Raw genomic sequence first — 24,143 nt, 5'->3', positions numbered from 1 at the left:
CTCAACTGCAAGACTGGTCAGCGAGTGAGTCCCTGAAATCTATGCCAACTACAAAAAATCATTGTCTGGCCTTCTAATAAAAACAAAATCTTATAACTAATGGTTTTTGACAGTTATACTTACGCCCATCATCCTCTAATGATGAGAGTTGCACTTCTTCCAGTGGTATTATGTGTTGCTTATTGTACTGCAAGACAAAAAAAATACAACACTAAGAGGTCTGTCTCAGTAAAGTTATCAATTGAAGACGAAATGGATTTACAAAAAGAATTAATTCCTATTTATTCTTCTTTACTTTATACAAAATTACCATTTAAATAAAAACTAAAATTAAAATTGACAAATACAAGCACTTGAAGTAAAAGGAATTACAAACAAACCTTTAGCTCAAAAATAATAATCCAACAAAACTAGCAATACACATCCAAGTATCTAGTTTAAAAGGTGTTTCAAAAGGTTTTAACATTCACTACAAAATTAAATACTATCACACAACCATACTTTATATGTATATACTCCTCTGCATTAGGCATTCTCTAAGTATCATTATTGTATATCTACATTAGGTTATGAATATTTATCACATCGCCGTGATTCATATAAATCATTCGAGCTACAAATGTCCTTTATGCACTGACAAAGTGTATTTGAAATTATTTTATGGTTAAATTAGCAAAAAAAAAAAAAAAAAAAAACACTTAAGTAAAATAATACAACTACTACAATCTGAGGGAATGACCATCAAAAGCATAAAAAGTATTTACTTTAAACATGGTTCCCTCTTTACATTTAAATATAAATAGTCATTAGCAGCTCAAAAAGTGTTCTCAGCTTCAGCTACAACTTGGTTTAAATTTGACAATATGTTTCCCTGCTAGTCTTTGATCTATAGCAAACAAACCTATTACATAAAAATATATCAGCCCTATTCTACATAACGTCATTTATAACATATCTACGGTAATTGTTTACTACTATCGTAAGATGGTTGAAATACAAGCCAAATGCATGTTGTTATCCAATTCGGTTGTACTCAGTGAAATGTTTCTCGTTCGGTTGTTCACGGCTGTGCACATTTACACAACGAGTATAACATTAAAACAATACTTTCACCATTTCCTTTTGCTGTTTTTTTTAGTTTATTTAACTAGAAGATGGAATAAAGTTAGGCTTTTGTAATTTGGTCTCTCTCACTTCGATTGTAGGTATGCAGCTGCATGCACCCATTACGAGTGAAATTTAAAAATATATAACAAATATTGTCGTATCAGTATTAATTGCTAACCCCACCGTAAAATCAGATTATCATAAGATGAATTATCGCAACTTGAACACCACCTGTATAAACCCAAGTAACTGTGGAATTTGTGATTTAAAATACAGGCAGTCCATGGTTATCAGCGATCAGGTTTTATGGTGTACGTCTAGCGCCAAAAGAGTGCTGCTAATTGGTGATTTTCGGCACCGGTACAACCTAACAGACGGCCCATTAACTGGTTATTGGCACCAAAATTCAGTTATCAGCACCGATAAGCCCTGAAAATTGCTGATTTTCTGTTACTATCAGCAATTTTTGTTTATTATGAAGCTGTCAGAAATTAATCCCCCCCCAATAACTGGGGACCCTCTATTGCCTTGGTAAATAAATATATATGTTTAGCATTAGGGTTGTTGTTATGTGTAAGAGTGTGTGATGAGTGTTAGTTGTTAAGTTTTTAAAACTTATAATGTATTTGATATTTTTTTAGTAAACTGAAGTTCTTTTTATATTTGTTTGAATTGTAATGTATTGTTGTTTTTATTTATTTATTTTTTACCTCCTAGAGGTTAAGGACATTAACTTTATTAGCTTTAAGTTAGTTTTACAAATAGTGTTAAGAATTTTTGTTTTAGTAACCTACGATATTTCCCTCCAACACCATCTACTCTTTCGTTACTTTACTGATCAAGGTGTGACAACATGCCAAGGACAAGGCAACATAAAAGTGGGGTGTTGACCCTTCTTTCACCTTGTGGTAAAAACCAAAACTTATTAAGGGCAACGGCCAGCCAATATAGGGCGAAAAACGCAAGTTCATGAAAAAATTCATGGTGCTTCGTATGGCAATAAAGAATACGTATGTACAAAATATTTCGTCAAAGTTCCTCTTACTTTCATAGTCACAGGGTAATTAGTAAAAGTAACTCAATAAGCCAAAAACATTGATTCGTACAAGAAAATGCAGTATTTCTTCTGTTATCATAAATTTTGATAATTATTATCAAACAAATTGTGAGCAATGGCATCTGTAGAGATTCCACAAATCACAAGATGGGAATACTGAGCTTTACACCCTTCAGTGCAAGCAGAAACATGAAAGAGTACACGTGCGAGTTTATTAATACCCAAGAAGGAATATAAAATTCATAAAAATCATGATTTATTAACATTATCTTTGTAAGAATACAAAGAACACTTTGAATGCCCGTAACTCAAAACTATACTTATTGACCTTCAAATTCTATCTTCTCCCATAGTTTTAAAGCTATAGCATTGAAATCTGGTTTACAACTTAGAAAGACATTACAAAATAATCAAATGTAGCCCTTTTTCTAGTTTTTGTTTAATTTTTTTCTTAAATTTTTCCTAATTTTTGGGTTTATTTTTTCATCAAAATGAAAAAATTCATATCTAACATAAAAATTACTTTTAGAATAAAAAAAACTTCATTTGATTAGAGGTCTACATCAGGTCTAAATATGGTAGTAGTATTCCCAGGTCTTAATATTACGTATCAAAGAAGGAGATAGAATTTGAAAAATGGTTATTTTTGGGATAAACCGCACCGACATAAAACCGAAGGTCAAAGGCAAAAATCATCTGTGGTTTGGAGATGTCCCAAGTCACCTTATCAAGTGGTATAAATGTCAAGCCCTGTCCTGAAAAATTATATTTTAATGATAAAATAAGCTTTCACATATACTTACCAAACAATTATACGTACTAGCTGTACGCTTTCTTACCCTGGCAGTCGAAAATTTAAATTCCTGGCGGCGGTAGCAGCACTGCAATTGTCTGTGTAGGTGATACAGATCCCGCCCACTTTCAGGAATACCTGGTACTGCTGAGCTTTAGACATCAATTCGTTGAGCTGCAACGTCCATATTTGGGTAGGAGGGAGGGCTTTGATTAAGTAATTGTTGGTAAGTATATGTGAAACCTTATTTTATCATTAAAATATCATTTTCACATAAGTGACTTACCAAACAATTACACTAGCTGACTCCACATTACCCGGACAGCTTCATGAACAAAAAACAAGTCACGTGCTCACATTATATATAATGTCTGCAGTACCTTATCTTGTGAGAGAGCAGCTACAGGTAGATACTGCCTCTAGTTGGCGCTCTCATCACATGTAGGAGACGTGACAGTAAAGGCCAGGGTCGTCCCTACTAATGGTGGGATTTTTGCAATCATGGAAGTTCACCGATGATTGACAAAAACAATAATAGTTTGCCCTTGCCCTGGGCGAAAAGACCAGACAACACTACACAACACCATCACCTACACTAAAAACTATATGATACCCTTAACCAGATATAAGAACTGGTGGGTACTTCAGGTACATGTATCCCCAGGCTTCCCATAAACGCAAAACACCTCAAACTCAAGGCGAGGAGACAGTAGAGGGTAAACACCGGGTCCCCCTATGCTTCCTCTCCCAACACCATTTCTGCTACTGACACCTGGTGAAGAAATTATACAAGGTGATAAAAGTCTTCAGTTTTCTGGATTGGACAATTACAGCGTTAGCCAGAAAATTGAAGATTGCCATTCATCAGAACTCTAGAAAGTTCCTGAGATTCGTCTTCAAGAGGAGTCTTCCAGTCCAGAGCCCTCTGCTTCGGTCTGCCACACACCTCAAGTATTTACTCGGATTCTCGCTCCTCTGGGAAAATGGCTGCCCTTGATGAGGATCAATACAGCCTTTTACTTAGACGACTGGCTCCTGAGAGCCGGATCCAGTCGTCCGTGTGTGAAGGACTTGGAGAAGACGCTTACTTTGACACAACAATTGGGTATCTTAATAACCACTGAGAAGTCCCAATTGATTCCTACTCAGAGGATTCTCTATTAAGGATGATTCTCTAGCTTTTCGGGTTTTTCTCTCCCTGAAGAAAAGAGAATCCTGCCTGTCGCCAGTCCAACAGTTTCTGGTTCGCCCATCCTGCTCAGCTCTCAAATGGATGAGCCTAGTCAGGACCCTGGCTTCACTGGAGAGTTTGTTAAGTCAGGACGCCTACACATGAGGCCGCTTCAGTTCTTCTTGAAAACAAATTGGTCCCGGAAGACACAGTCGGACTCACTAGTTTTTCCCCTGATGGAATGATAATGGTGGATCTTCGTTGGTGGCTTTCGAGGGAAAGATTAAAAGAAGGAATTTCCCTAGTCGTGTCAAACCCCGACCTGCAGTTCTTCTCAGATGCCTCAGCCAGCGGATGGGGAGCCCTCCTAGGAGCCAAGAGAGTATCAGGTCTGTGGACAGAATGAGAAAGACTTTGCACATCAATGGGAAGGAATTGAAGGCCATCCTTTTAGGAGTACAAGCGTTCGACCTTTAGTCACCAGAGGAAACATAGCAGACTACTCGGCCAACACCACAGCATAGTCATATGTGCAGAAGCAGGGAGGGACCCACTCGTTCTCTCTCAGCAAGATAGCCGAAGATCTCCTCACCTGGATGAATGAGAAGAGGATCACCCTTCTTCCAAGATTGCATAAGGGAGAATGAACGTGATTGCAGACGAACTGAGTCGGGTAAATCAGGTGTTACCAACAGTAAAGACTCTGAACAAGAGTGTGTCAGGACCTCTGGAAGCTTTGGGGAAGACCATCAGTAGACCTGTTCGCCACATTGAGGGACAATCGCCTTCCCCTTCCTGTTCTCCTATTCCAGAACCACTACCGTGGAGAACAGCTGCGATGCTGCTAGATTGGGCAGGACTGGATGATTGCGCTTTTCATCCCTTCGGAAAGATAAGAGAAATCTTAAAACAAGCTTCAATCACACCAGAATGTGACAATGACCCTAGTAGTGCCATTCTGCCCCAGGAAAGAGCAGTTCCTGGACCTCCTCAATCTGCTGGTAGATTTACCACACTACTTCCAGAAAATCCATTGCTTCTCAGATAACCCCATTACACCCGATACCACAAAGGTTGTCTGCTCTGGTCCTGACAGGATTCAGACTGTCAGGAACCTGGTCCGAGCAAAAGGGTTTCCACGAAGGGCGTCAGAAGCTATTGCTAGCTGCAGAAGAAGCTCTTCTGCCGAGCTCTACCAGTCCCAATGGAAAGTTTTAGGTCATGGTGCAGAAGACCTAGCATCTCTTCTTCTGAAACATCTATAACAGAAATTGAGGAATTTGTTATTTCTGAGGGACACCAAGAAGTTACATCAGTTTCCAAGCATAGAGGCCTCGACATTCGTCTTTAGTTCCTCCAAGATTCCAAGCATGAAGAAGTGGCATGGAATTGGATGTAGTTTAGGGTGGCTCAACGATCCCCAATTTGAACCATTGAGTTCGTCGACCACAGCGGGCAGAGTAAGTGAGAGTCCACAAGGCCGGAGAAGTCTCCTTAGGAGGAGGCAGAAAACTCCCAAAGAAGGACCTTCTCCTGTCACATAAAACCTGTAGTTTTTATTTGTAATTTTGACTGAGGGAAGGCGAACGAAGCCTTGCCTGACTCCCTCTTCTTAGCAAGCCACTCTTCTCTTCTTTCAGTGCTTTCTTCGAGGACTGGTTCGGTAATCCCGAAGGCGTTGATCTGCTATCCTTAACAAACATCGACGGAGGGGAATAAGGTGAAGCTGATTCAAAAAGCAAAGTCCGTGTACGTCTGCAACAGGAACCTTAACAGACTAGAATAAGCAGAAGAGGGCTTCAAATCTTGGTCTTGAGTTCCTCTTCCAACAGGACGGCCGATACCCCCGTCTTCCTCTTCCGTCTGGCTCCTCATCTTCAAAAAGACCATCAATTCTTGAAGTTGATATTTAAAGGAACCCAAAGCGGAATCCTCTAGCAAGGGTTTGGCCTTCGCATCATCCTTAGGCGAAGACGAAGTCGTGGCTGTTGTATGGCTCTTCTTTGAAAACAAACGACTGGGAGTCGAAACAACACGAGACGTATGAGGCGAACGAGTCGAAGCAGCTTGAGACGTATGACACGAACGAGTCGAAGCAGCTCGAGGCGAATGAGGCAAACGAGTCGAAGCAGATCGAGGTGAATGAGGCGAACAAGTCGAAACAACTCGGGACGAATGAGGCGAACGAGTCGAAATTCCTATCGACACACAACCAGGGTTGTCGTTTGAGAAATTTAGTCTAAGTGTGGCTTTCTGGTGACATCTGGCAACTCCTCATGGCTTTTCTGACCACAGGCTACGGCACTGAATAATGAAAATCTTCATTTGCCTTTATGTAGAAAAAACGGTACCACTGTACACAACGAATCCAACGATGCGAGTCAGTCTCACAAGTGTGCGAATGTAATGCACCTGAATGTCTGACTCTGTCCGAAGATACGCTATCCGAAGAGGACTGACGATCCTCCCCGAAAATCTGGACAGGAGTCGAGGCTGTGGTACGGTTCTTCTTTGAAAACGAACGACTGGGAGTCGAAACCACACGTGACGTATGAGGCGAACGAGTCGAAGCAGTTCAAGGCGAATGAGGCGAACGAGTCGAAACAGCTTGAGGCGAATGAGGCGAACAAGTCGAAACTCCTACCAATACACAACGAGGCGAGTCAGCCTCGCAAGCGCGCGAGCACTGTAACACACGTGGGCGTATGAGTCGAAGCAGCTCGAGACAAAAGAGGCGAACGAGTCGAAACAGCGCGAGACAAATGAGGCGAACGAGTCGAAACTCCTACCGATACACAACGAGGAGTCAGACTCGCAAGCGCGCGAGCACTGTAACGCACATGAGCGTATGAGTCGAAGCAGCTCGAGGCGAAAGAGGCGAACGAGTTGAAACAACTCCAGACGAATGAGGCGAACGAGTCGAAACTCCTACTGATACACAACGAGGCGAGTCGGACTCGCAAGCGAGCGAGCGCTCTTAACAGGCGGCAACGTCCCTCTCGTACGCTGGGCTGTCTCTTCAAAGGACGCGACACTAAATCACTCCACACTTTTTGCCTCGACACAGGCGACTGCACTTCCGAGTCAGACAACAACTGCGCGTCATTGATATCTACGCCATTCCAGCAGCGTTTTTTGGGCACTCGCGAGTCGACTACGTCGACGGAGTCGGCTACTGACTGTGGGGAAACTCCCCCAGTCTCCCTTCGACCTCCGGTATGCCTTCTCCCAGGAGCTGGGGAGTATGACAGTGACCTTCGTCTAGGAGAACAGGGGGAATGGACAGCCGCCTCCTTGGACACGACAATGACACTGACACTTGGCCTAACACTGGCCTTATCGCTTGACTCTTTACGAACGCACCTCTAACATGGAAATGGTGTTGGGATTGGAAACATGGGATACCTGGTCTGGAGTAATTGGTACTGAAGTTGGAGGACTATCAAAAAGTGAAATATTAGATAAAAGTGGAGAAGATAGTGACGGTTTGCTCGCCTCTAACGGCACAGAAGTTGTCTCTACTCTAGTTTTACTACACGCTCTAAGCGCTGTTTCCTTCTCCTATCTTTGTCCATTTTATCCAAATGGGCTTGAAAAGTCTTCCAACCTTGTTCATCTAAACTACGGCACTCATCACAAGTTAATTCCTTGCTACAGCACTGACCCCTACATTAACACATTTTGGAGTGCGGATCGTAACATAGTTTAGCTAATCTAGATTTGCAGCCACTTCTGCAAAACCTAACTGAAGAAGAACTAGCATCAGACATCTTCATACTTTTTAATAACTAGGCAGCTAACTGATGAAGCAAAAAAGCCAACCAAGAAATTGTACATCACCAAAAAGAAAAAATCCACAATGGCGACGCAAGTTGACTACAACAACAAACCACCGGTGTTACCACGTGGCTGGCAGAAAACAAATTGAAGTCTACAGCTCAGCAGTACCAGGTATTCCCGAAAGTGGGCAGAATCTGTATCACCTACACAGACGATGGCAGCGCTGCTACCGCCAACAGGAATTTGAATTTTCGACTGCCAGGGTAAGAAAGCGTACAGCTAGTGTAATTGTTTGGTAAGTCACTTATGTGAAAAATGTCATTAGCCAGCCAGCAACCTTTAACAAGACCCTTGGGAGGGTAGTGCAGAAAACACAAAAAAACAAAAAACCATAATACAGGCAGTCTCCAGTTATCAGCGGGGTTCCGTTCCTGGGGGTGTGCTAAAAAGCGAAAACCACCATTAACCGAAACGCGGCGATTTATGGCGCCATAACCAGTTATTGGAGCCATAAGCACCCTTATTGCACCATAAATCACGGCATAAGCACCAGAGTTCGCCGATAACCGGGGACTGCCTGTATTCTGTGAAACTTATGCCAAGTGAACATAGAAAATGACTCCAACCTATCAAATCTAATGCCTTGAATTGATAGGAAGCTTATTGGAGAAACAGATAAAAGAGAAACAGCAGAGGACCTACCCGATTACTAACATGGGAAGCAGACAAAACATGCATTCCTTGAACATGACAAATTTTAAAGTAATTTGTATTTTTCCTAAAATACAAACCTGAGGTCTTTACATGTGGGAAAGAGAATAGCTTTCAGCGAGCTGGGAATAGGGCAGTTAAACTTTTGCAAGGTGGTTATGGTAACAGTTACTGATGGTAGGGGCAGAAGTACCACTCATAGTCGGCCTGCACTCAATTCTACCCAGTTTATCTTTTGGCCCAAGTAAAAGAATGAGGGGTGGTGAGAGGTAGGTCCTTATGTACAGACCTCAGGTTTATATATTATGACAAACTCTAGGTCTTTATAAATGGGAAATTTGCTTGAGGAGGGAGGATTCTCAATAAACCCCTGAACTGACTGGTAGTTCGGCTCACCTGGCTACTCACTTCCTGACCATACAAGAGCAAAAGAAGGTGACCGTACCTCAGATCTATTGAACAAGTGAGATGTTCAATCGTCAGACTTCTGGCCATTTTGAATTACAGGAATGTAATATCCAAAATTTTGAAAGGTTTGGATGAATCAAAATTGTCGGAGACTATGAAGCTAAGAATAACCAACTGGCTTGTCAATAGCCAGTCCCTTTCTTCCCTTGCTACAGAGAAGGAAGGATTTGCATCTATAGTACTAAACAAAATAGAGCTATAGATTATAGATAGGATACTCAGTCGTCTAGATAACCTTCAACTTGGCCCGAAACGTACTGGTGTCCACCAGGAAGTTGCGGGGGTATGCTCGTTTGATCTCACTACTCAGAGAAATGACAATTTGAACGTTTCTCAGGAAATTCGAAGCTAATGAACAAATCGTTGGCATTGGGTTGAAAGTCTAGTCTGCAACATAGATGTCATATTGTCATTGGGGACCACAGAAGGGGAATGATCCATCTCACTGATCATTTTCAAAACATGTAGTATGGCAAAAGGTGTAAGCTTCCAGATGTAAATGGATACCAAAGATGTCTTACCTTATTCAAAGGTACAGGAAGGCAAATCAGAACAGCACCAACTTCAGAAAGCTGAGAAAACGAGGACTATGATCAAGCTTGTTCAGGGGTTGAGTGAATTTCCGGAAGCCAAGGTGCCAAGATTAATTATCCTTATCTGTTGACGTCAGCATATAATTGTTGTAATTTGTACGTCCATCTTGCTTGGGATGTCTGGTTGGCCAATGTGCTGAATGTACTTCTGTCTGCTCATGTACTTGTACTGTTATAGAGTAGATGAAAGGACACTAGGACCTTTTGGTGACCATGGCACTACCGTGGTGTCACTGCTGTCACACTGAGGAGTGTCTATGTTGGATCTTGAGCTCTTGAAAGGCTAAAAAGAACTGTGTTTAAGTTCCAATAAAGGAAGTGTAGGAGCCTGCCACCCTGGTCAATGTTCCAAAAAATTAAAAACCTCTGGAGGAGGATAGTATAACCATGCTAGTACGTACTACCTTTGTGTTGTTATCATCATAAGGGCGTCTAATTAGACACAAACTCTTAATACTGTCTAAAGATCCATACAATATTCTCTCCTCGGGTTGTGGATCAACTGGTAATTGCAGCATGCAGCTGCTGCTTACATCTCCCAATCCTCACAGGAGTGTAACTACATCAAGTCAAAAGAAAAGGAGCTCCTAGGAACCCAGAAAAAGTTGTCAGAGCTTAGTTTGGAGGTGTTGTTGATCTGACAAATCAGGCAAAACATCTAGGATGTCACTTATCCAAGTACTGACTTGTCCCAACGTTTCTGACCATGGATGCAAAAGACATCTCCTATACGTCAACAGAGTCCGGTGCCCCAGGGGATTAGGTACCTATCCCAGTAATGACTTGACCCAATCATTGTTAACTACGCTGATCGGACAAGAAGCAAAAATTTCAATGTGACATGGTCGATGGCTGAGCTTTTGTTTTTGTTTCAATCTGTTGAACTACTGTTAGCAAGGAAGTAAAAGTAATGTACTACAGAGAGGTAAGTTTCATTTTAAAAATATTACTGTAGCATTTATTTGAGATAATTTTAAAAGCAGAAATGTGATAGCATTTCCAGTACAAAACTGTGCAATAACAATAAAACTGGCAGCAAGGAACACTTCTGCCAACATTTTTTCAAGGATCTTTAATGGTGATCAAGATAATTTAATCTACTGGAAACTTTACATCAACAAAATGAATATTGGTAAATTTTGTATTTACAGCATTTTTTTGTTACATTGCTAATAGGGTAATGATGGTAGTACCTCTACAAAAAAAAAAAAAAAAAAAAATTACTACAATAATTTTAACTCCAAGTTAATTGCCTAAAGGGAAAATATAATTCAAGTTTCTTTATTCTCACCTTCTTTTTATTAAGCACAATATTGCCGTACACCAAAATGTCGTTGAACAAGAAGAATTGACGAGGTTTGGGTTTTTTCCGACACATTTTTGTCAAGACACCTTCCCCAACAAGAACACGTCCTGGGACATTAAGCGGTTGTCCAGATGCCCCAAAACAATTTTCCACCATGGCAATGCGCCGAGCATTGGCCTCGCTGTTCACTGAAAAGAAAATTTTTTAATGACCTATTTATTACTAAAATAGAAGTCAATAACTACTCATAAGTAATTTATATTGATAAAAACTTAATGCAACTTTCCTTGCGGGTATACATACCAACAAAATAATTGGTTGACATAACATGGGTGAATGCCTAACTGGTCATACTTTGGGTAATCAAATTATAAACTACAAATAGCAAGATATAACATATTAAAAAAAGGAAGAACTATACAAACTAACACCAAAAGTTATTCAGAATGAGATTTCAGAAGGAAGACAAAATAACAGATCTCCAATAGCAACTTACAGAATAAACACTATATGAAGTTCTAATAACATACCTGTCAAATTAATTACAATACGAAGATGATCAGAATTGGGTTGACTTTAATGAACAAGAACATCAGAGTCACAAGAACACAAAATGTACAAACTACCACTTTTCTTTGCTTAATACAGAATATATGACAACCTTAAATAAGCAATACAGGTCAAGGTACACTTCAGTGAGCTACAAAGACATAAGAACTGCTCTAAAACTATTATAAACAATTTGCATCTCAACCAGCTAAATTCTGAACAATTTAAAACAACTAATGTTGCCAACTATACTACACTTTATCAAAACTGCATTACATACCACAGGAAACAGAGAAGTCCATACAAAACAGATTAAACTACCAGTGGAGCAACACTGAGGTTAATGATTACATGTGAGCTACTCCAGTGATGGGGTACCCAGTGCTTCATTTACTTAGCTAACCATCATTTGATGGATCAATGCATATTACGGGGCTCAAGGACCAATCTTAAAATTAATATATGGGTCTGAATACTACTTTTCTTGGATTTTAATATGTGCACAATTGCTTGCAAAATGGTTGATTCACAGTACTACACAAAAATTATTTTTATGATAAAATTAAATTATACATATACTTACCAAGCAATTACATGTAGCTTCCTACCACGGCAGTAAAAAAATTCAAATTTTGTTGCGCCACCCACCCACATTTGGGAATGAAAGGTAAAAAACTGCAGAGGGTTCCAATTCGTTTGGTCTGCCATGTTCAACTATGGGGAGGAGGAAAGAGCTCTGATAATGTAATTGCTTGGTAAGTATTTTCTATATCACTGACATTAAAAAGATAGGTATAATGACTCAATATAGATATTCTGCAAGTATTGTCACAATACTTATTGTGCCTAACCTGGTAAGATGATTAACCTGTAGAAGGGGTGGCAGTTTTGGCCAGTGATCACTCATACTTAGTGGGAGCTTCGCAGTCATGGCAGTTCATTAGATGAATGACAAAGATTAAAAACTTGGTACTCTTGCCCTGGGCATAGACCATATAAAAAAACAACACTCTCACCTACAAAAAGAAAACAAGTACCACCCTACCATTAAAAAACTGGCAGATACTCCGGGAACCAGTATTCCCTCCCTGGCTTCCCAAAAACTTAACACCTTTAACCAAGGTTAGAGGATAGTAGAGGGACAGAAGTGGCCCCTATGCTTCCTCTCCAACTCCAAGCCAGCCATCAATAAAGGAAATGTACAACAATTTTTGAAAACTGTTTCAATTTCTTTCAAATACTGTAATATACTATCACAAACACTGACCTACATTTCCAGAAAGTAGAATGCATTGTCGTTTCCAACTACATATTATGTCTAAAGGCAAGAGAAGTGGCGACCACTCTGACTTTATGCACTTTAGCATTAATAGAAGGCAGAACATCCTCCTGGAGCTGAGAATATGCCTACCCTATTAGACTTCTCCAAAAGGAGGAAATGGCATTCTTTGATACTAGACAAGAGGAGACTTCACAGAACACCAGAGATTATTTGCAGGTCCTGTGATCTTTTCAGTTCTCTGCTGGTAGTATCTTAATGCCCTGACTGGGCATAAGTCTCTCTCTTCCTGCTGAGGTCCGAGGATGTCCATCAGCTTTATTATACTGAGAAGGTCCGCTCGCACGTTTTCCACGCCTGACACAAATCTTGTCAGAATCGTGACGTTTTGCGACTTCGCCCAAATCAGGATATTCTTCGCGATGGCGAACAGAGAAGGAGAGTGAGTTCCCCCCTGTTTCCCGAGGTATGCCAGGGCTGTGGTGTTGTCCGAGTTTATCTGAACCACTTTGTTGGAGACTTCCTCTTGGAAGAACCTTAGAGCAAGGTAAATCGCTGAAAGTTCTTTTAGATTGATGTACCAGGACACCTGTTCCCCTCTCCAGGTGCCTGACACTTCTCTCCCTCCTAGTGTTGCTCCCCAACCCGTGGAGGACGCGTCGGAGAACAACACTAGGTCGGGGTTCCGAAGCTTGAGCGAAAGTCCTTCCGCAAGCTTCTTTGGATCCAACCACCATTTGAGGTGCTTTTTCACTTCTTCCGTCAAAAACAAGACCTCTTCTAGATCCTGTTTGCGTGACCAATTGCTTGAGAGGAAGAACTGAAGTGGTCGGAGGTGCAACCTTCCCAGAGAAACAAACTTCTCCAGTGAGGAAATGGTCCCCAGCAGACTCATCCATTCCCTCACCGAGCATGTTTCCTTCCCGAGAAAGGCTGACACTTTGTCTAGGCATTGAAGTTGTCGCCCCTGGGACGGAAAAGCCTGAAAAGCCACTGAGTCCATCTGAATCCCCAGATAGTCTAAGGATTGAGAAGGAGTCAGATGCGACTTTTCGAGATTCACCAGAAGTCCCAGGGACCTCGCTAACGACAAAGTCGTGTGAAGGTCCTTCAGACACCGGTCTTGCGATGAGGCTTGAATAAGCCAGTCGTCTAGGTAGAGAGAGATCCTTATTTCCACAAGATGGAGCCACCTCGCAACGTTCTTCATAAGAACGGTGAACACCATCGGCGCCATGCAGAGACCGAAGCAGAGTGCCCTGAACTGGAATACCTTCCCTTTCAGGACAAACCACAGGTATTTTCTTGATCGGGGATGGATGGGGACGTGAAAGTATGCGTCCTGAAGGTCTAGTGAGACCATCCAATCCCCCGGTCTTAAGGCTGCAAGCACGGATTGAGGTGTCTCCATCTTGAACTTCTGCTTGGTAACGAAGCGGTTTAGACTGCTGACATCCAGAACGGGGCGCCACCCCCCTGACTGCTTCGGCACTAGGAACAGATGGTTGTAAAACCCTGGAGAACTCCGGTCGAAGACCTGTTCCACCGCCTGCTTCTCGATCATTTGATCTAGTAGATCGTGAAGCACTTTCCGTTTTTCTCCCTGATACGAAGGAGACAAATCCTATGGTGTCGAAGACAGCGGGGGTAACTTCAGGAAAGGAATTCTGTACCCCTTCTTGACGATGTCCAGAGACCAAGTGTCGGCACCTCTCTCTTCCCAGGCTCTCGCGAAATGTAGAAGTCTGGCTCCTACCGGTGGCTGAAGGACTTCCCTCTCACTTCTTGCTCTTAGAAGGAGCGGGGGTCTTGCCTCTGAAAGAGCCTCTTCCTCGAGGGGCTGGCTTTGAGGAAGAAGCAGATCGAAAGGGCTTCGATTTCTTCAAAGCAGAGGACCCAGAAGACGAAGTAGTTGTAGGCTTCCTAGAAGACTGCAAAGGTCTTGGGTTGCTTTCTCCTGGAGACTGGCGGCTATGTCCTTTACCATAGAGTTGGGGAAGAGTTGTTCTGAGAAAGGCGCGAAAAGAAGATCCGCTTTTTGCGCTGGCGAGACCGACTTTGCGGTAAAATTGCAAAAGAGTGCTCTCTTCTTAAGCAGTCCCGTGCTGAAATGAGCAGCCAATTCCTCAGAACCATCCCTGACGGCCTTGTCCATGCAAGACAATACACTGGACAGCTCCCCCAGACTGATGGAATCAGAACTCCTGGACCTGGCATCCAAAACTCCTAGGCACCAGTCAAGAAAATTAAAGACCTCTAGTGTCCTGAAGAGGCCTTTAAGGTGAAAGTCTAGCTCACTATGCGTCCAAGAGACTTTGGAAGAAGACAGAAAATCTTCTGGCGGCATCCACAATACTACCAAAGTCTCCTTGAGCCGAGGCTGGAAGCTTAACTCCGACGTTTTCTCCCGTCTCGTACCACATACCAGCTTTGCCACAAAGTCTTGAAGGTGGTAAAGCGAAAGAAGTCTTGCCTGAAGCTTTCCTCTTTTCCATCCAATCATGGACCTTGCGAGAAGCTTGCTTCGTAGAAAGCGACTTCTTCATTTTCACAAAGCCCGAGATCTTAGTAGCTTTGGATGACGAAAAGTGAGAGGGAGGAGTACGTGGAGCTTCAGGCTGGAAAGTGTCTGCAAAGACTGACTGTAGCAGACAAGTTAAAACCTTGTAGTCCGTCGAGACTGGAGCCAACTGCTGATCTTCGTCCACTTCGACGAAAGCGTCACTAATTTCCTCTTCAGACACTGGAGAAGTCGGAGGAAGTAAGGAAGAGTCACGAGCTTTCTCAAAAGAGAAAGAGCGGCGAACAGGAGGAGTTCCCGCTTCCACTTGCGCTTGCGGAGGTGGAAAACTGATGTCCGTAGGCGCGCGCTTGGCGTCCGAAGCCAATCTTCTGGCGCCGACTGAAGCGCACTCGACAGCTACAGGTGTACACCTGGCGTCCACTGGCGCGCGCCGAGCGTCCACTGGCGCGCGCCGAGCGTCCACTGGCGCTCGCTTAACTTGCACTGAATCACGCTCGGCGTCCACTGAAGCGCGCTTGACTTTCACAGAAGCATGCTCGGCATCTAAAGAAACGCGCTTCCTATCTACATGTTTCATAGTAGCGGATACAACCGCTTCTCGAGAGCAGAACGAACTCTAGAGGGAGACGAGCAAGGAGAGGGAGAGGGAGAACGCCTCGACCTCTTCACAGGAAGATTGTCATCCTTTCTACGGCGACGTGAAACAGTCTCTCTCGAAGAAATAACATCTCGAAGTTGCTGCTGAAGCGACTGGAGAATCTTGCTTGTAGGTGAAGCCTCCTTTTCTGGGGAGGGGCTGATCCTGTGAGCAGGCGAGTGGCGAGGGGACGCCTTCTTCCTACTCCCAGGAACCGCCACTTCACGCACCTTAGAGCGACTGCGGCGCTCGAAAGAATCATCTAGGAAAGACTCCGCCTCTGAAGAATCCTTACGCTTCTTCTGCAGAGGAAAAGCAGCAAACGCACTATCAGGCGAAGAGCAAAGTTCCGGGGAACAACTTGGACGTGAAGCGTCCCGAACACGAGCCGTCCTTTTCAGCGGACGTGATGCGGCATGAGAGCTCCACCTCTTGCGCGGGGAGGAAGCTTCCGAAGAAGAAAAGCACTCCTTGAGAAGACGTGCACGCACACTCTCCTTGGCAGTCTGGGTAGGTTCGTCAGAAGCTGCCGAAGGCACGCCAGATCGGTGGGGGTTCCTAGTAACCCTCCTTCGACTTTCGACATGCTCTCTCCACGTAACCTGGGAGTCAAGCAGAGGTCTAGGTCTAGAGGCGGAATGAGGCCGATCTGACGCACCCTCCACTACACAAGGGGCACTTTCACTGCACTTCTCTTCACTTTTGCTCTCCAGAGCTAACACTTTTGATTCTAACACTTTTGATTCTAAGTTACGAATCGATTCGAGAATCAGCGATAAAGTATTACCTTCTACCGACACTGCTTCAGGGGCCGGAGGCAACACTACAGGGGTAGGAGCATAAACTACAGAAGGAGGGTTAGCAGGAGAATCATTAAAATCTTGCCTACCTGAAACACTCCTGGAGGAAGACCTCCTTAACCTATCTCGCTCAAGTTTCTTAAGATAGGTTTCATACGCCTTCCACACAGACTGTTAATCTTTCACACTCCTTACAACGACTTTCAAACGTACATTCATTCCCCCTGCAAACCTTACAAACAGAATGTGGGTCTACTGAAGCTTTCAGTAGCCTACCTCTACATTCGGACATAGAACAAAATCTAGCGCTAGTTGAACTAGACCCTGGCATCTTGATCAAAGAAAAATCAATACCAAAATCAAATCAATCCAAAGTCAACGTGTGCCAAGCCACCGATCCAATTCAGATACCAAAGAAAAAAACCAAAAGGGATACTCAAGTAGCTAGTAAGTTTCCAAAATCTGGACGGAGGTGCTGCAAACGTTGTTTACAGCACCAGCGACAGAAAAATTATGAATAGAAAATGGGAATGGTTCCTGATACCCGCCTCCCAGCGGCGGGAATGGGTACTAACTACCTGACTCCCACTGCGTGTGTCGTAAGTGTTTAAATTTCTGTCGGATTCGGAAAAATACAGCTATATATATATATCTGACAGGTAAGTTTCATGAACAAAAGGAAGCTTAGCATTGACCTATATCCTTTAATGGTAGCAGGCATAGCTTTCTGGAGGTCTTCAGGAACAGCAGAAAATCTGCAACTTGGGCTATAGTGGTCTCAGAATTAGAGATGTTATACTGTTGACACCAACTTCTGAATACAGTCGACCCCCCTATTCACAGACTCCGGATTACCGGATTTCTCTTTGGACCTTATGTACCCATTAATAACGGGAACTTCCCTTATTCCCAGTATTTTTTCTATGAGAAATATCCACAAATTACTGAATTTTCATAGCAATTTCATGATTAAATGCACTTTTTGTGATAAAACTATTAATAAACCAGGTACTATATGCATTTTTAGTGGACCCGAGTTTGAACTAACAAATTAAGCAGTTTTAAGCATTTTTATTGGGGTTCTACGTATTCGTGGATTCTAGCTTTTTGCAGGGGGGTCTGGTACACATCCCCCATAAAAACAGGGGGTCCACTGTACAGCCCACTTTGAGTGGTAGAGCCTGCTAAATACTGAATACTGTCAGTGCCAGAGCGGATAATCCTTGATGGAATCTGAGCAGGTGTGGCTGTCCGAGTAGTGACCTCTTTTGTAGAAGAAGCCTTGATAAATCCACTAGCAGTTATAGAAGGTCCAGAAACCATTCCTTTCTCAGCCAGAATGGCGCAACTAGCGTCAAGGAGACATTCTTGTGATGGAGAATTTACTTATTACTTCCCTTATGGCAAATGGCAGGAATGTACAGATGCCTAGACCTGCCCAGTTTAGTGGTATGCCATCTGTCGCCCATGCCATAGGATCCAAGACTGGAGAGCAAAAGTCCGAAGGTGATGGTTCTTTGCCGTTGCAAAAAGATCCACTGCTGGTCTGCCCCAAAGTCTCCAAAGAGCTGAGCACACTTGGAGATCCAATGTCCATTCTGTCAGAATACAGTGGACCCCCTGTATTCGCGTTCTCCAGATTCGCGGACTCACACATTCGCGGATTTCTCTTGGGAACGTTTCCCTGCATTATTCGCGGAAAATTCACGCATTGGCGGTATTTTTCTATGATAAATATCCACAAATTCCTGGTTTTTTTATGAATTTCACCTTAAAATGCACTTTTTGTGATAAAACTATTAAAAAAACCAAGTAGGAACATTTTTAGTGGGTTTTTCTTGAGTTTTAACTAACAAAATAGGCTGTTTTTAGCATTTTATAGGGGTTCCAAACATTCGCGGGTTTTAACTATTCACGGGGGGGGGGGGGGGGGGGGGGGGGGGGGGGGGGGGGGGGGGGGGGGGGGGGGGGGTGGGGGGGGGGGGGGGGGGGGGGGGGGGGGGGGGGGGGGGGGGGGGGGGGGGGGGGGGGGGGGGGGGGGGGGGGGGGGGGGGGTGTCTGGTACGCATCCCCCGCGAATACGGGGGGACCACTGTAACTTGATTTTCTCTGCTTAACTTGTCCGCTAGGACGTTTAGTCTCCCCCTGCACAAAATAAGTGAGAATTGTCATCCATTGTAGTTCTCAACAGAGAAAAAGGTCCTTCACTATTTGGTGAAGGGTGAAGGAGTGTGTGCCTCCCTGTTTGCAGATATAAGACATGGGTGTGGTGTTGTCTGCAAATACTGTTACTACCTTCCTGGAAACCAGGTGAGAGAAGTGTTGGAGGCCACGACAAATTACTAACTCCTTCTCCATGTTGATGTGAAGGGCTTTCTGTTCTGTTGCCCATTTTCCCGGCACCTTCTGTATTTCTAGAATGGTGCCCCATCCCAGATCCGATGCATCAAATAAAATTTCAATCTGCGGATAACTAGTACCACAGAAGGCCTGTCTTGATCTCTAGGGAGTTTGGCTCAGTCTTCCTGCTCCACATTACCTCAAGGTAAAATTGAAGCGGACGCATGTGAAGCCTGCTGAGCTTCATGGTCTCCATTGACACTAGAGTTCCTAAAAGACTCACCCATTTCTACTGATGATCAAGTCTTTAGATCGAGGAACTCTTGGAATGTCTGAAGGCAACAGTCTACTCTCTTGGGGAGAGAAAACCCAAAAAGTTCGAGAGCAAAGAATCATGCCCAAATATAGAAGCTTTTGTGTCGGAATAAGCTGGGACTTCTTGACAATCAATATTTCCAGTTCTTAAGAGGAGTTTCTTCAATGTGCCAAAGAAATGTACCTTGAACTGAAAAACTTTGCCCCGGAAAACAAAGCGAAGAAGTTTCCTTGACTCTGGATGAATGGGGATGTGGAAGTAAGCACCCTCCATATCTAAAGTCCCCATCCAGTCTCCTTGGTGTAGAGAGGACATGACTGAGGTACTGGTTTCCACATGAAATTTCGTCTTGACAACAAAGAGGCTAAGGGCGCTGATGTTAAGGACTGGCATCCTGGCCCCCAATGACTTGGGGACTATGGAGAGTCAGTTGTAGAACCCCTATGAGCAGTGGTCTAACACCTCTTCCAATGCTCCCTTACGGATAAGTGCTTCTACCTCCTTGGAGAGGGCCAAATACCTCTAGGATCCTACCGAGTATGCTGTTAAAGCTACCGGAGAGATAGCTAATGTCAGCTTCTCTAAGAGGAATCAAATACCCTCTCTCAAAACTTGGACTACAAAGGGTTCTGTCCATCTGCAGCTTCATTCCCTCCAAAAATAAAGGAGCCTCGCACCAACTGGGGCACAGAGGACAAGTGGATCACTTCTTAGTAGCTGGCTTAATGCCAGCTTGATGGACATTTTCATGACTGGTCTGGAGGAAGGTGGCAAGTTAGTCCTTGGTCTTGAGTGTGGCCTAGGTCTTCCCCCTTGAAAGGGGTGTAACTGTAAAGGGGGGGGGGGGGAAAGGGGGGGGGGGGGGGGGGGGAAGACTTGGAAGGAGAGGCAACAGGTTCCTTGGGTCGTCAGGTCGATTACACCAACAGGTCTGTGGTTGACTTTTTCTGCAAGTCTGAGAGGACTTCCTTCATCATGTCTTGAGGAAAATGATGAACCTTGTTGAATGGTGAGAATAAGAGTCCTGATGTCTGAGTAGTGGCGACCCCCTTGGTAGTAAAATAGCACCACAGCGATCTCTTTTTCAATATGCCCATCAAGAAAAGGGAGGCTATCTCACAGGAACCACCCCTTACCACCTCGTCTGCAAAGGACAACACTCCAAGTCAATCAGAGGCAAGAGTAGGGCAATCCTCTTATCTTTTTTGCTAGAGCACCCACTGTCCAGTCAAGAAAGGTAAAATTTCTAAGGCTTTGAAAATATTCTTGACCAAATGGTACAATTTGGATGAAGAGAAGAAAATCTTTGCTAAAGCAAATGCCAAGCCTCTCGCAGATCAACTAGACCGCAGTAGTCCCCCTGGGAAGAGGCAGACACCCCCAAGGAAGGAGCAGGGAACGCAAATAAAGATTCACCATGTTCCCTCTTATTGGCTAGCTACTCTCCAACCTCAGTTAAAAACCTTGGAAGATGAAGACAGAACCATCTTGGGAAGTCCACTATAGATGTACATTTTCCCATACAGAAAGTAGAGGCTGGAGACACTAGAGTGGCAGACACGAAGAAGTTAGGGAAGTTCGACTAGAAGAACCTCAACAATGAAACATAGGCTGAAGAGGGAGCAGCCTCTTGTTCTACTGCTTCCTTTTTGGACAAAACCAGGGACAAGGAATTATCCTTCCTCTGAGGAGTTGAGGGTTTCTTCATAAGAAAATTCATCAACTCTTCTAATTGACGTTTAAGAGGCACCGAGCACCTGGCAGCAGGCACTGAGCAGTCCGAAGCAGGCGATGAGAGGACAAGTGCAGGCACTGAATGGCTAGGTACAGGCACCAAGTGATCCAAAGAAGCGCACAGGCAAAAAGGAGCAAGCGCTTAATAGCTTGGAGGAGACAAACGCCTAACAGGGAGATCAGGGCACTTCTTCAACAAAACTCTCTCTAAACCAGATAACGACTCCAGGCTGTCCCAAGTTCACGATGATGAGCAGACTTAGGAGCTGAAGGACGACTGTCGATGCTACATGAAAGCTGGGGACTGCCACCGATCTCCTTGTACTAACATCCTAACATGGGGAGGAGATCCATCAGCTGCAGTCGCATGTCTTTCCTGGGGTCTGGAAACAGAACATCTACGATGATGTCTCCTGTCTGGAGCACAGTCCAACAAATCCAACAACAATCGATTCGCACTGAGATGCCTAGGTACAATCAACAGTGTGATGGAGGGGGAAAGTGTCCATCAGCAAACCCCACCAGCCTCCCTTGGACTTCCAGTATGCCTTCTTCCTGGTGCGGGGGAGCAGGACAGGGACCTTCGTCTAGGAGAACCGGTGGGACGAACAACCACCTCTAGGAAATCACAACACTCTCCTCTCACTAGGCACTAAACAGTCACTTTTGAGAGACAACCTCCACAAAAGACCTGAAAGAAGTTCCTAACTCAATTATCACATTACCAAGAAAATCTAACTTCCTGTCAAATTTGGAATTGAGATAGGCAATGGTGTCTGGATTAGAGAGCTAAGGATCAAGGATGTTATAAGAGGTTGAGAAGGAATAGACAAATCCAAAACTACTTTACGGTGAAGTCTCTATAGACGCTCTACTTTCAGCCCTGAGAGTTGCTTTCCTCTGCCTGTCCCTAGTTAGCTTATCTAAATGCTATTTCAAAGCTTTCTACTGTGACTCGTCCCAATCTTTGCACTAAGACAAGTTAATTCCCTAGAACATTCCTACCCCCTACACTGATACATTTGCTGTGCGAATCACAAGACAATTTCCTTAGCCTAGTTTTACACCCTTCTACACAATATCTAATGCTAGAAGAGCTTAAGTCTGACCTAATGAACTAAACACAACAACAAAGAACTAAGTACATCACCAAGATACTGGAAAATATCCAAGACAATGATGAATGATGACTGCCAAAAACCACTGATGTTGGCTTGGAGCCAGCAGAAAACAAATTGGATCCCTCTGCAGTTTTGTACCTCATTCCCAAAAGAGGGCTGGTCCTATTCACCTACACTAGTGATGGTGGCGCCACCACAAAATTTGAATTTTTGACTGCTATAGTAGGAAGCTATATGTAATTGCTCAGAAAGGGACATATGTAAAAACCAGCAAATAATATAATCCCCTCTAAAAAAGACAATGAAGTGCAATTAGATTGGAAGAGATCCCGAAATCTTTCTGTGCTGAGTTATGAATTTTGATTCTTTTATCATATGTATTGCAAGTAGCACTGGCAAGAAAAAACATGAAGGTTTTACAATTATCAGATGATGTTTTTATACCGAAAGTTGGAATTTTGATAAAATGCCTGCTGCAATTACGATAGATCTACAACTTACATGAGGATTACAATTACTCTTTTAACATCAATAGTCATGACCTGGTGTAGCTGAAATAACACCCTGGAACATAACACATAGTACACAAGATGTATATATATCATATAAGTAGTATATACAGTACAATGTAGGCTAGGTTACTGTATTCGTATATAGTATACGATATATGTACTTCGTACCATGATAACATCATCATCGTACACACGAGGCTAGCTTGTTAAATGTTATTCAATTTCTCTTTGTGTACTGAATTATCATGAGCCAATGTGCATTGAACCTAAAGAATTAGCTGAAATCAATAATTACTATGCCATATATGTATAAAGTATGTTGTGTAGTGTAGGCTAGGCTAGTATAATATTCTTACGGAAAATTAAAGTGGGCCGACTTACGTCAGAATTGATTTTCTTGTCTGTAAAACCTTGGTACAATATTAAAACACTTGAAGCTCTCAAGCTTTACATGAACTACTGTGTTCATTGTCAGAGAGAATGAAAGCACTATGGATCTGTTTTATTAACTAGATTTACACACAAGAAAAAGATTCTTTACTCTTCCCTGCTTTAACAATACATAACAACTAAGGGTTTGGTTGCAGTACCTCACAACATAGGAGGAAAAGTGTATTCCATCCATGTGAGAGAGAGAGAGAGAGAGAGAGAGAGAGAGAGAGAGAGAGAGAGAGAGAGAGAGAGAGAGAGAGAGAGAGAGAGAGAGAGAGAGAGAGAGAGAGCATTAGTCCCTTATCTGGACTTAAGGTTAGCTATTAAAAACTTCTTTACATGAAGTACATTAAAACATTACATACTTCAAATGCAGGATTTATAAGCATCCAGTTTACACTGGTCCTAATGTTTAATGTCGATATACACTATGTTGACATCAATGGTGAAATCATTGTCATCAATGGCATTTTATACCAAGTGTGTTGGTTAACAATAAGAAAGGAAAATACAAATGTTAAATAATGATAACTGGGAAGGCCTCATTAGACAGCTTTTTCACAGATAACTCACCATTGGATATATCCAGACGGTATACCAACTGCACGACCATTTGCTCAATGCTGCTTAAAGGAAATCTCCCATTTTTAGACATTTCAAAGGTCAATTATAACTGGGCTATGTACTGTTATGGAACAGTAAATAAAAATTAGTCCTAGTCACAGTATATTCATTGTTCTGTGGTACCAGAGAAAACGGCCAACAGAAAACAACAACAATTTAGCTTTCTAATGACTAATCATTATCAGAAAGAAGTCATTCAAAATGTCATCACCGCATTAAACAATAAGATTATTATGGAAAAACCAATAAACAAACAGGATATGTAATTCAAGTAAAACAAAGGAAGGAA

At 43.0% G+C, this 24,143-nt stretch overlaps 1 protein-coding gene across 7 annotated transcripts in view; it reads right to left on the bottom strand.

Moving 5' to 3' along the window:
• Positions 1-24,143, bottom strand: part of LOC135221777 (pleckstrin homology domain-containing family F member 2-like) — a 117,883-nt gene that overhangs the window by 75,836 nt on the left and 17,904 nt on the right. For all 7 annotated transcript variants that reach the window (XM_064259611.1, XM_064259607.1, XM_064259612.1 and 4 more), the window contains exons 2-3: positions 10,972-11,174; positions 124-187 (exon numbers count right to left, since the gene is read on the bottom strand). In XM_064259611.1, the coding sequence (XP_064115681.1) occupies positions 124-187; positions 10,972-11,174 (267 nt within the window). The remainder of the gene's footprint in view (positions 1-123; positions 188-10,971; positions 11,175-24,143) is intronic.

The sequence above is a fragment of the Macrobrachium nipponense genome, chromosome 3, assembly GCF_015104395.2.
Source record: "Macrobrachium nipponense isolate FS-2020 chromosome 3, ASM1510439v2, whole genome shotgun sequence".
Classification (NCBI taxonomy): Eukaryota; Metazoa; Arthropoda; class Malacostraca; order Decapoda; family Palaemonidae; genus Macrobrachium; species Macrobrachium nipponense.
The sequence above is the reverse complement of the archived record's forward strand: the minus strand, read 5'-3'. Positions and strand labels throughout refer to the sequence as shown.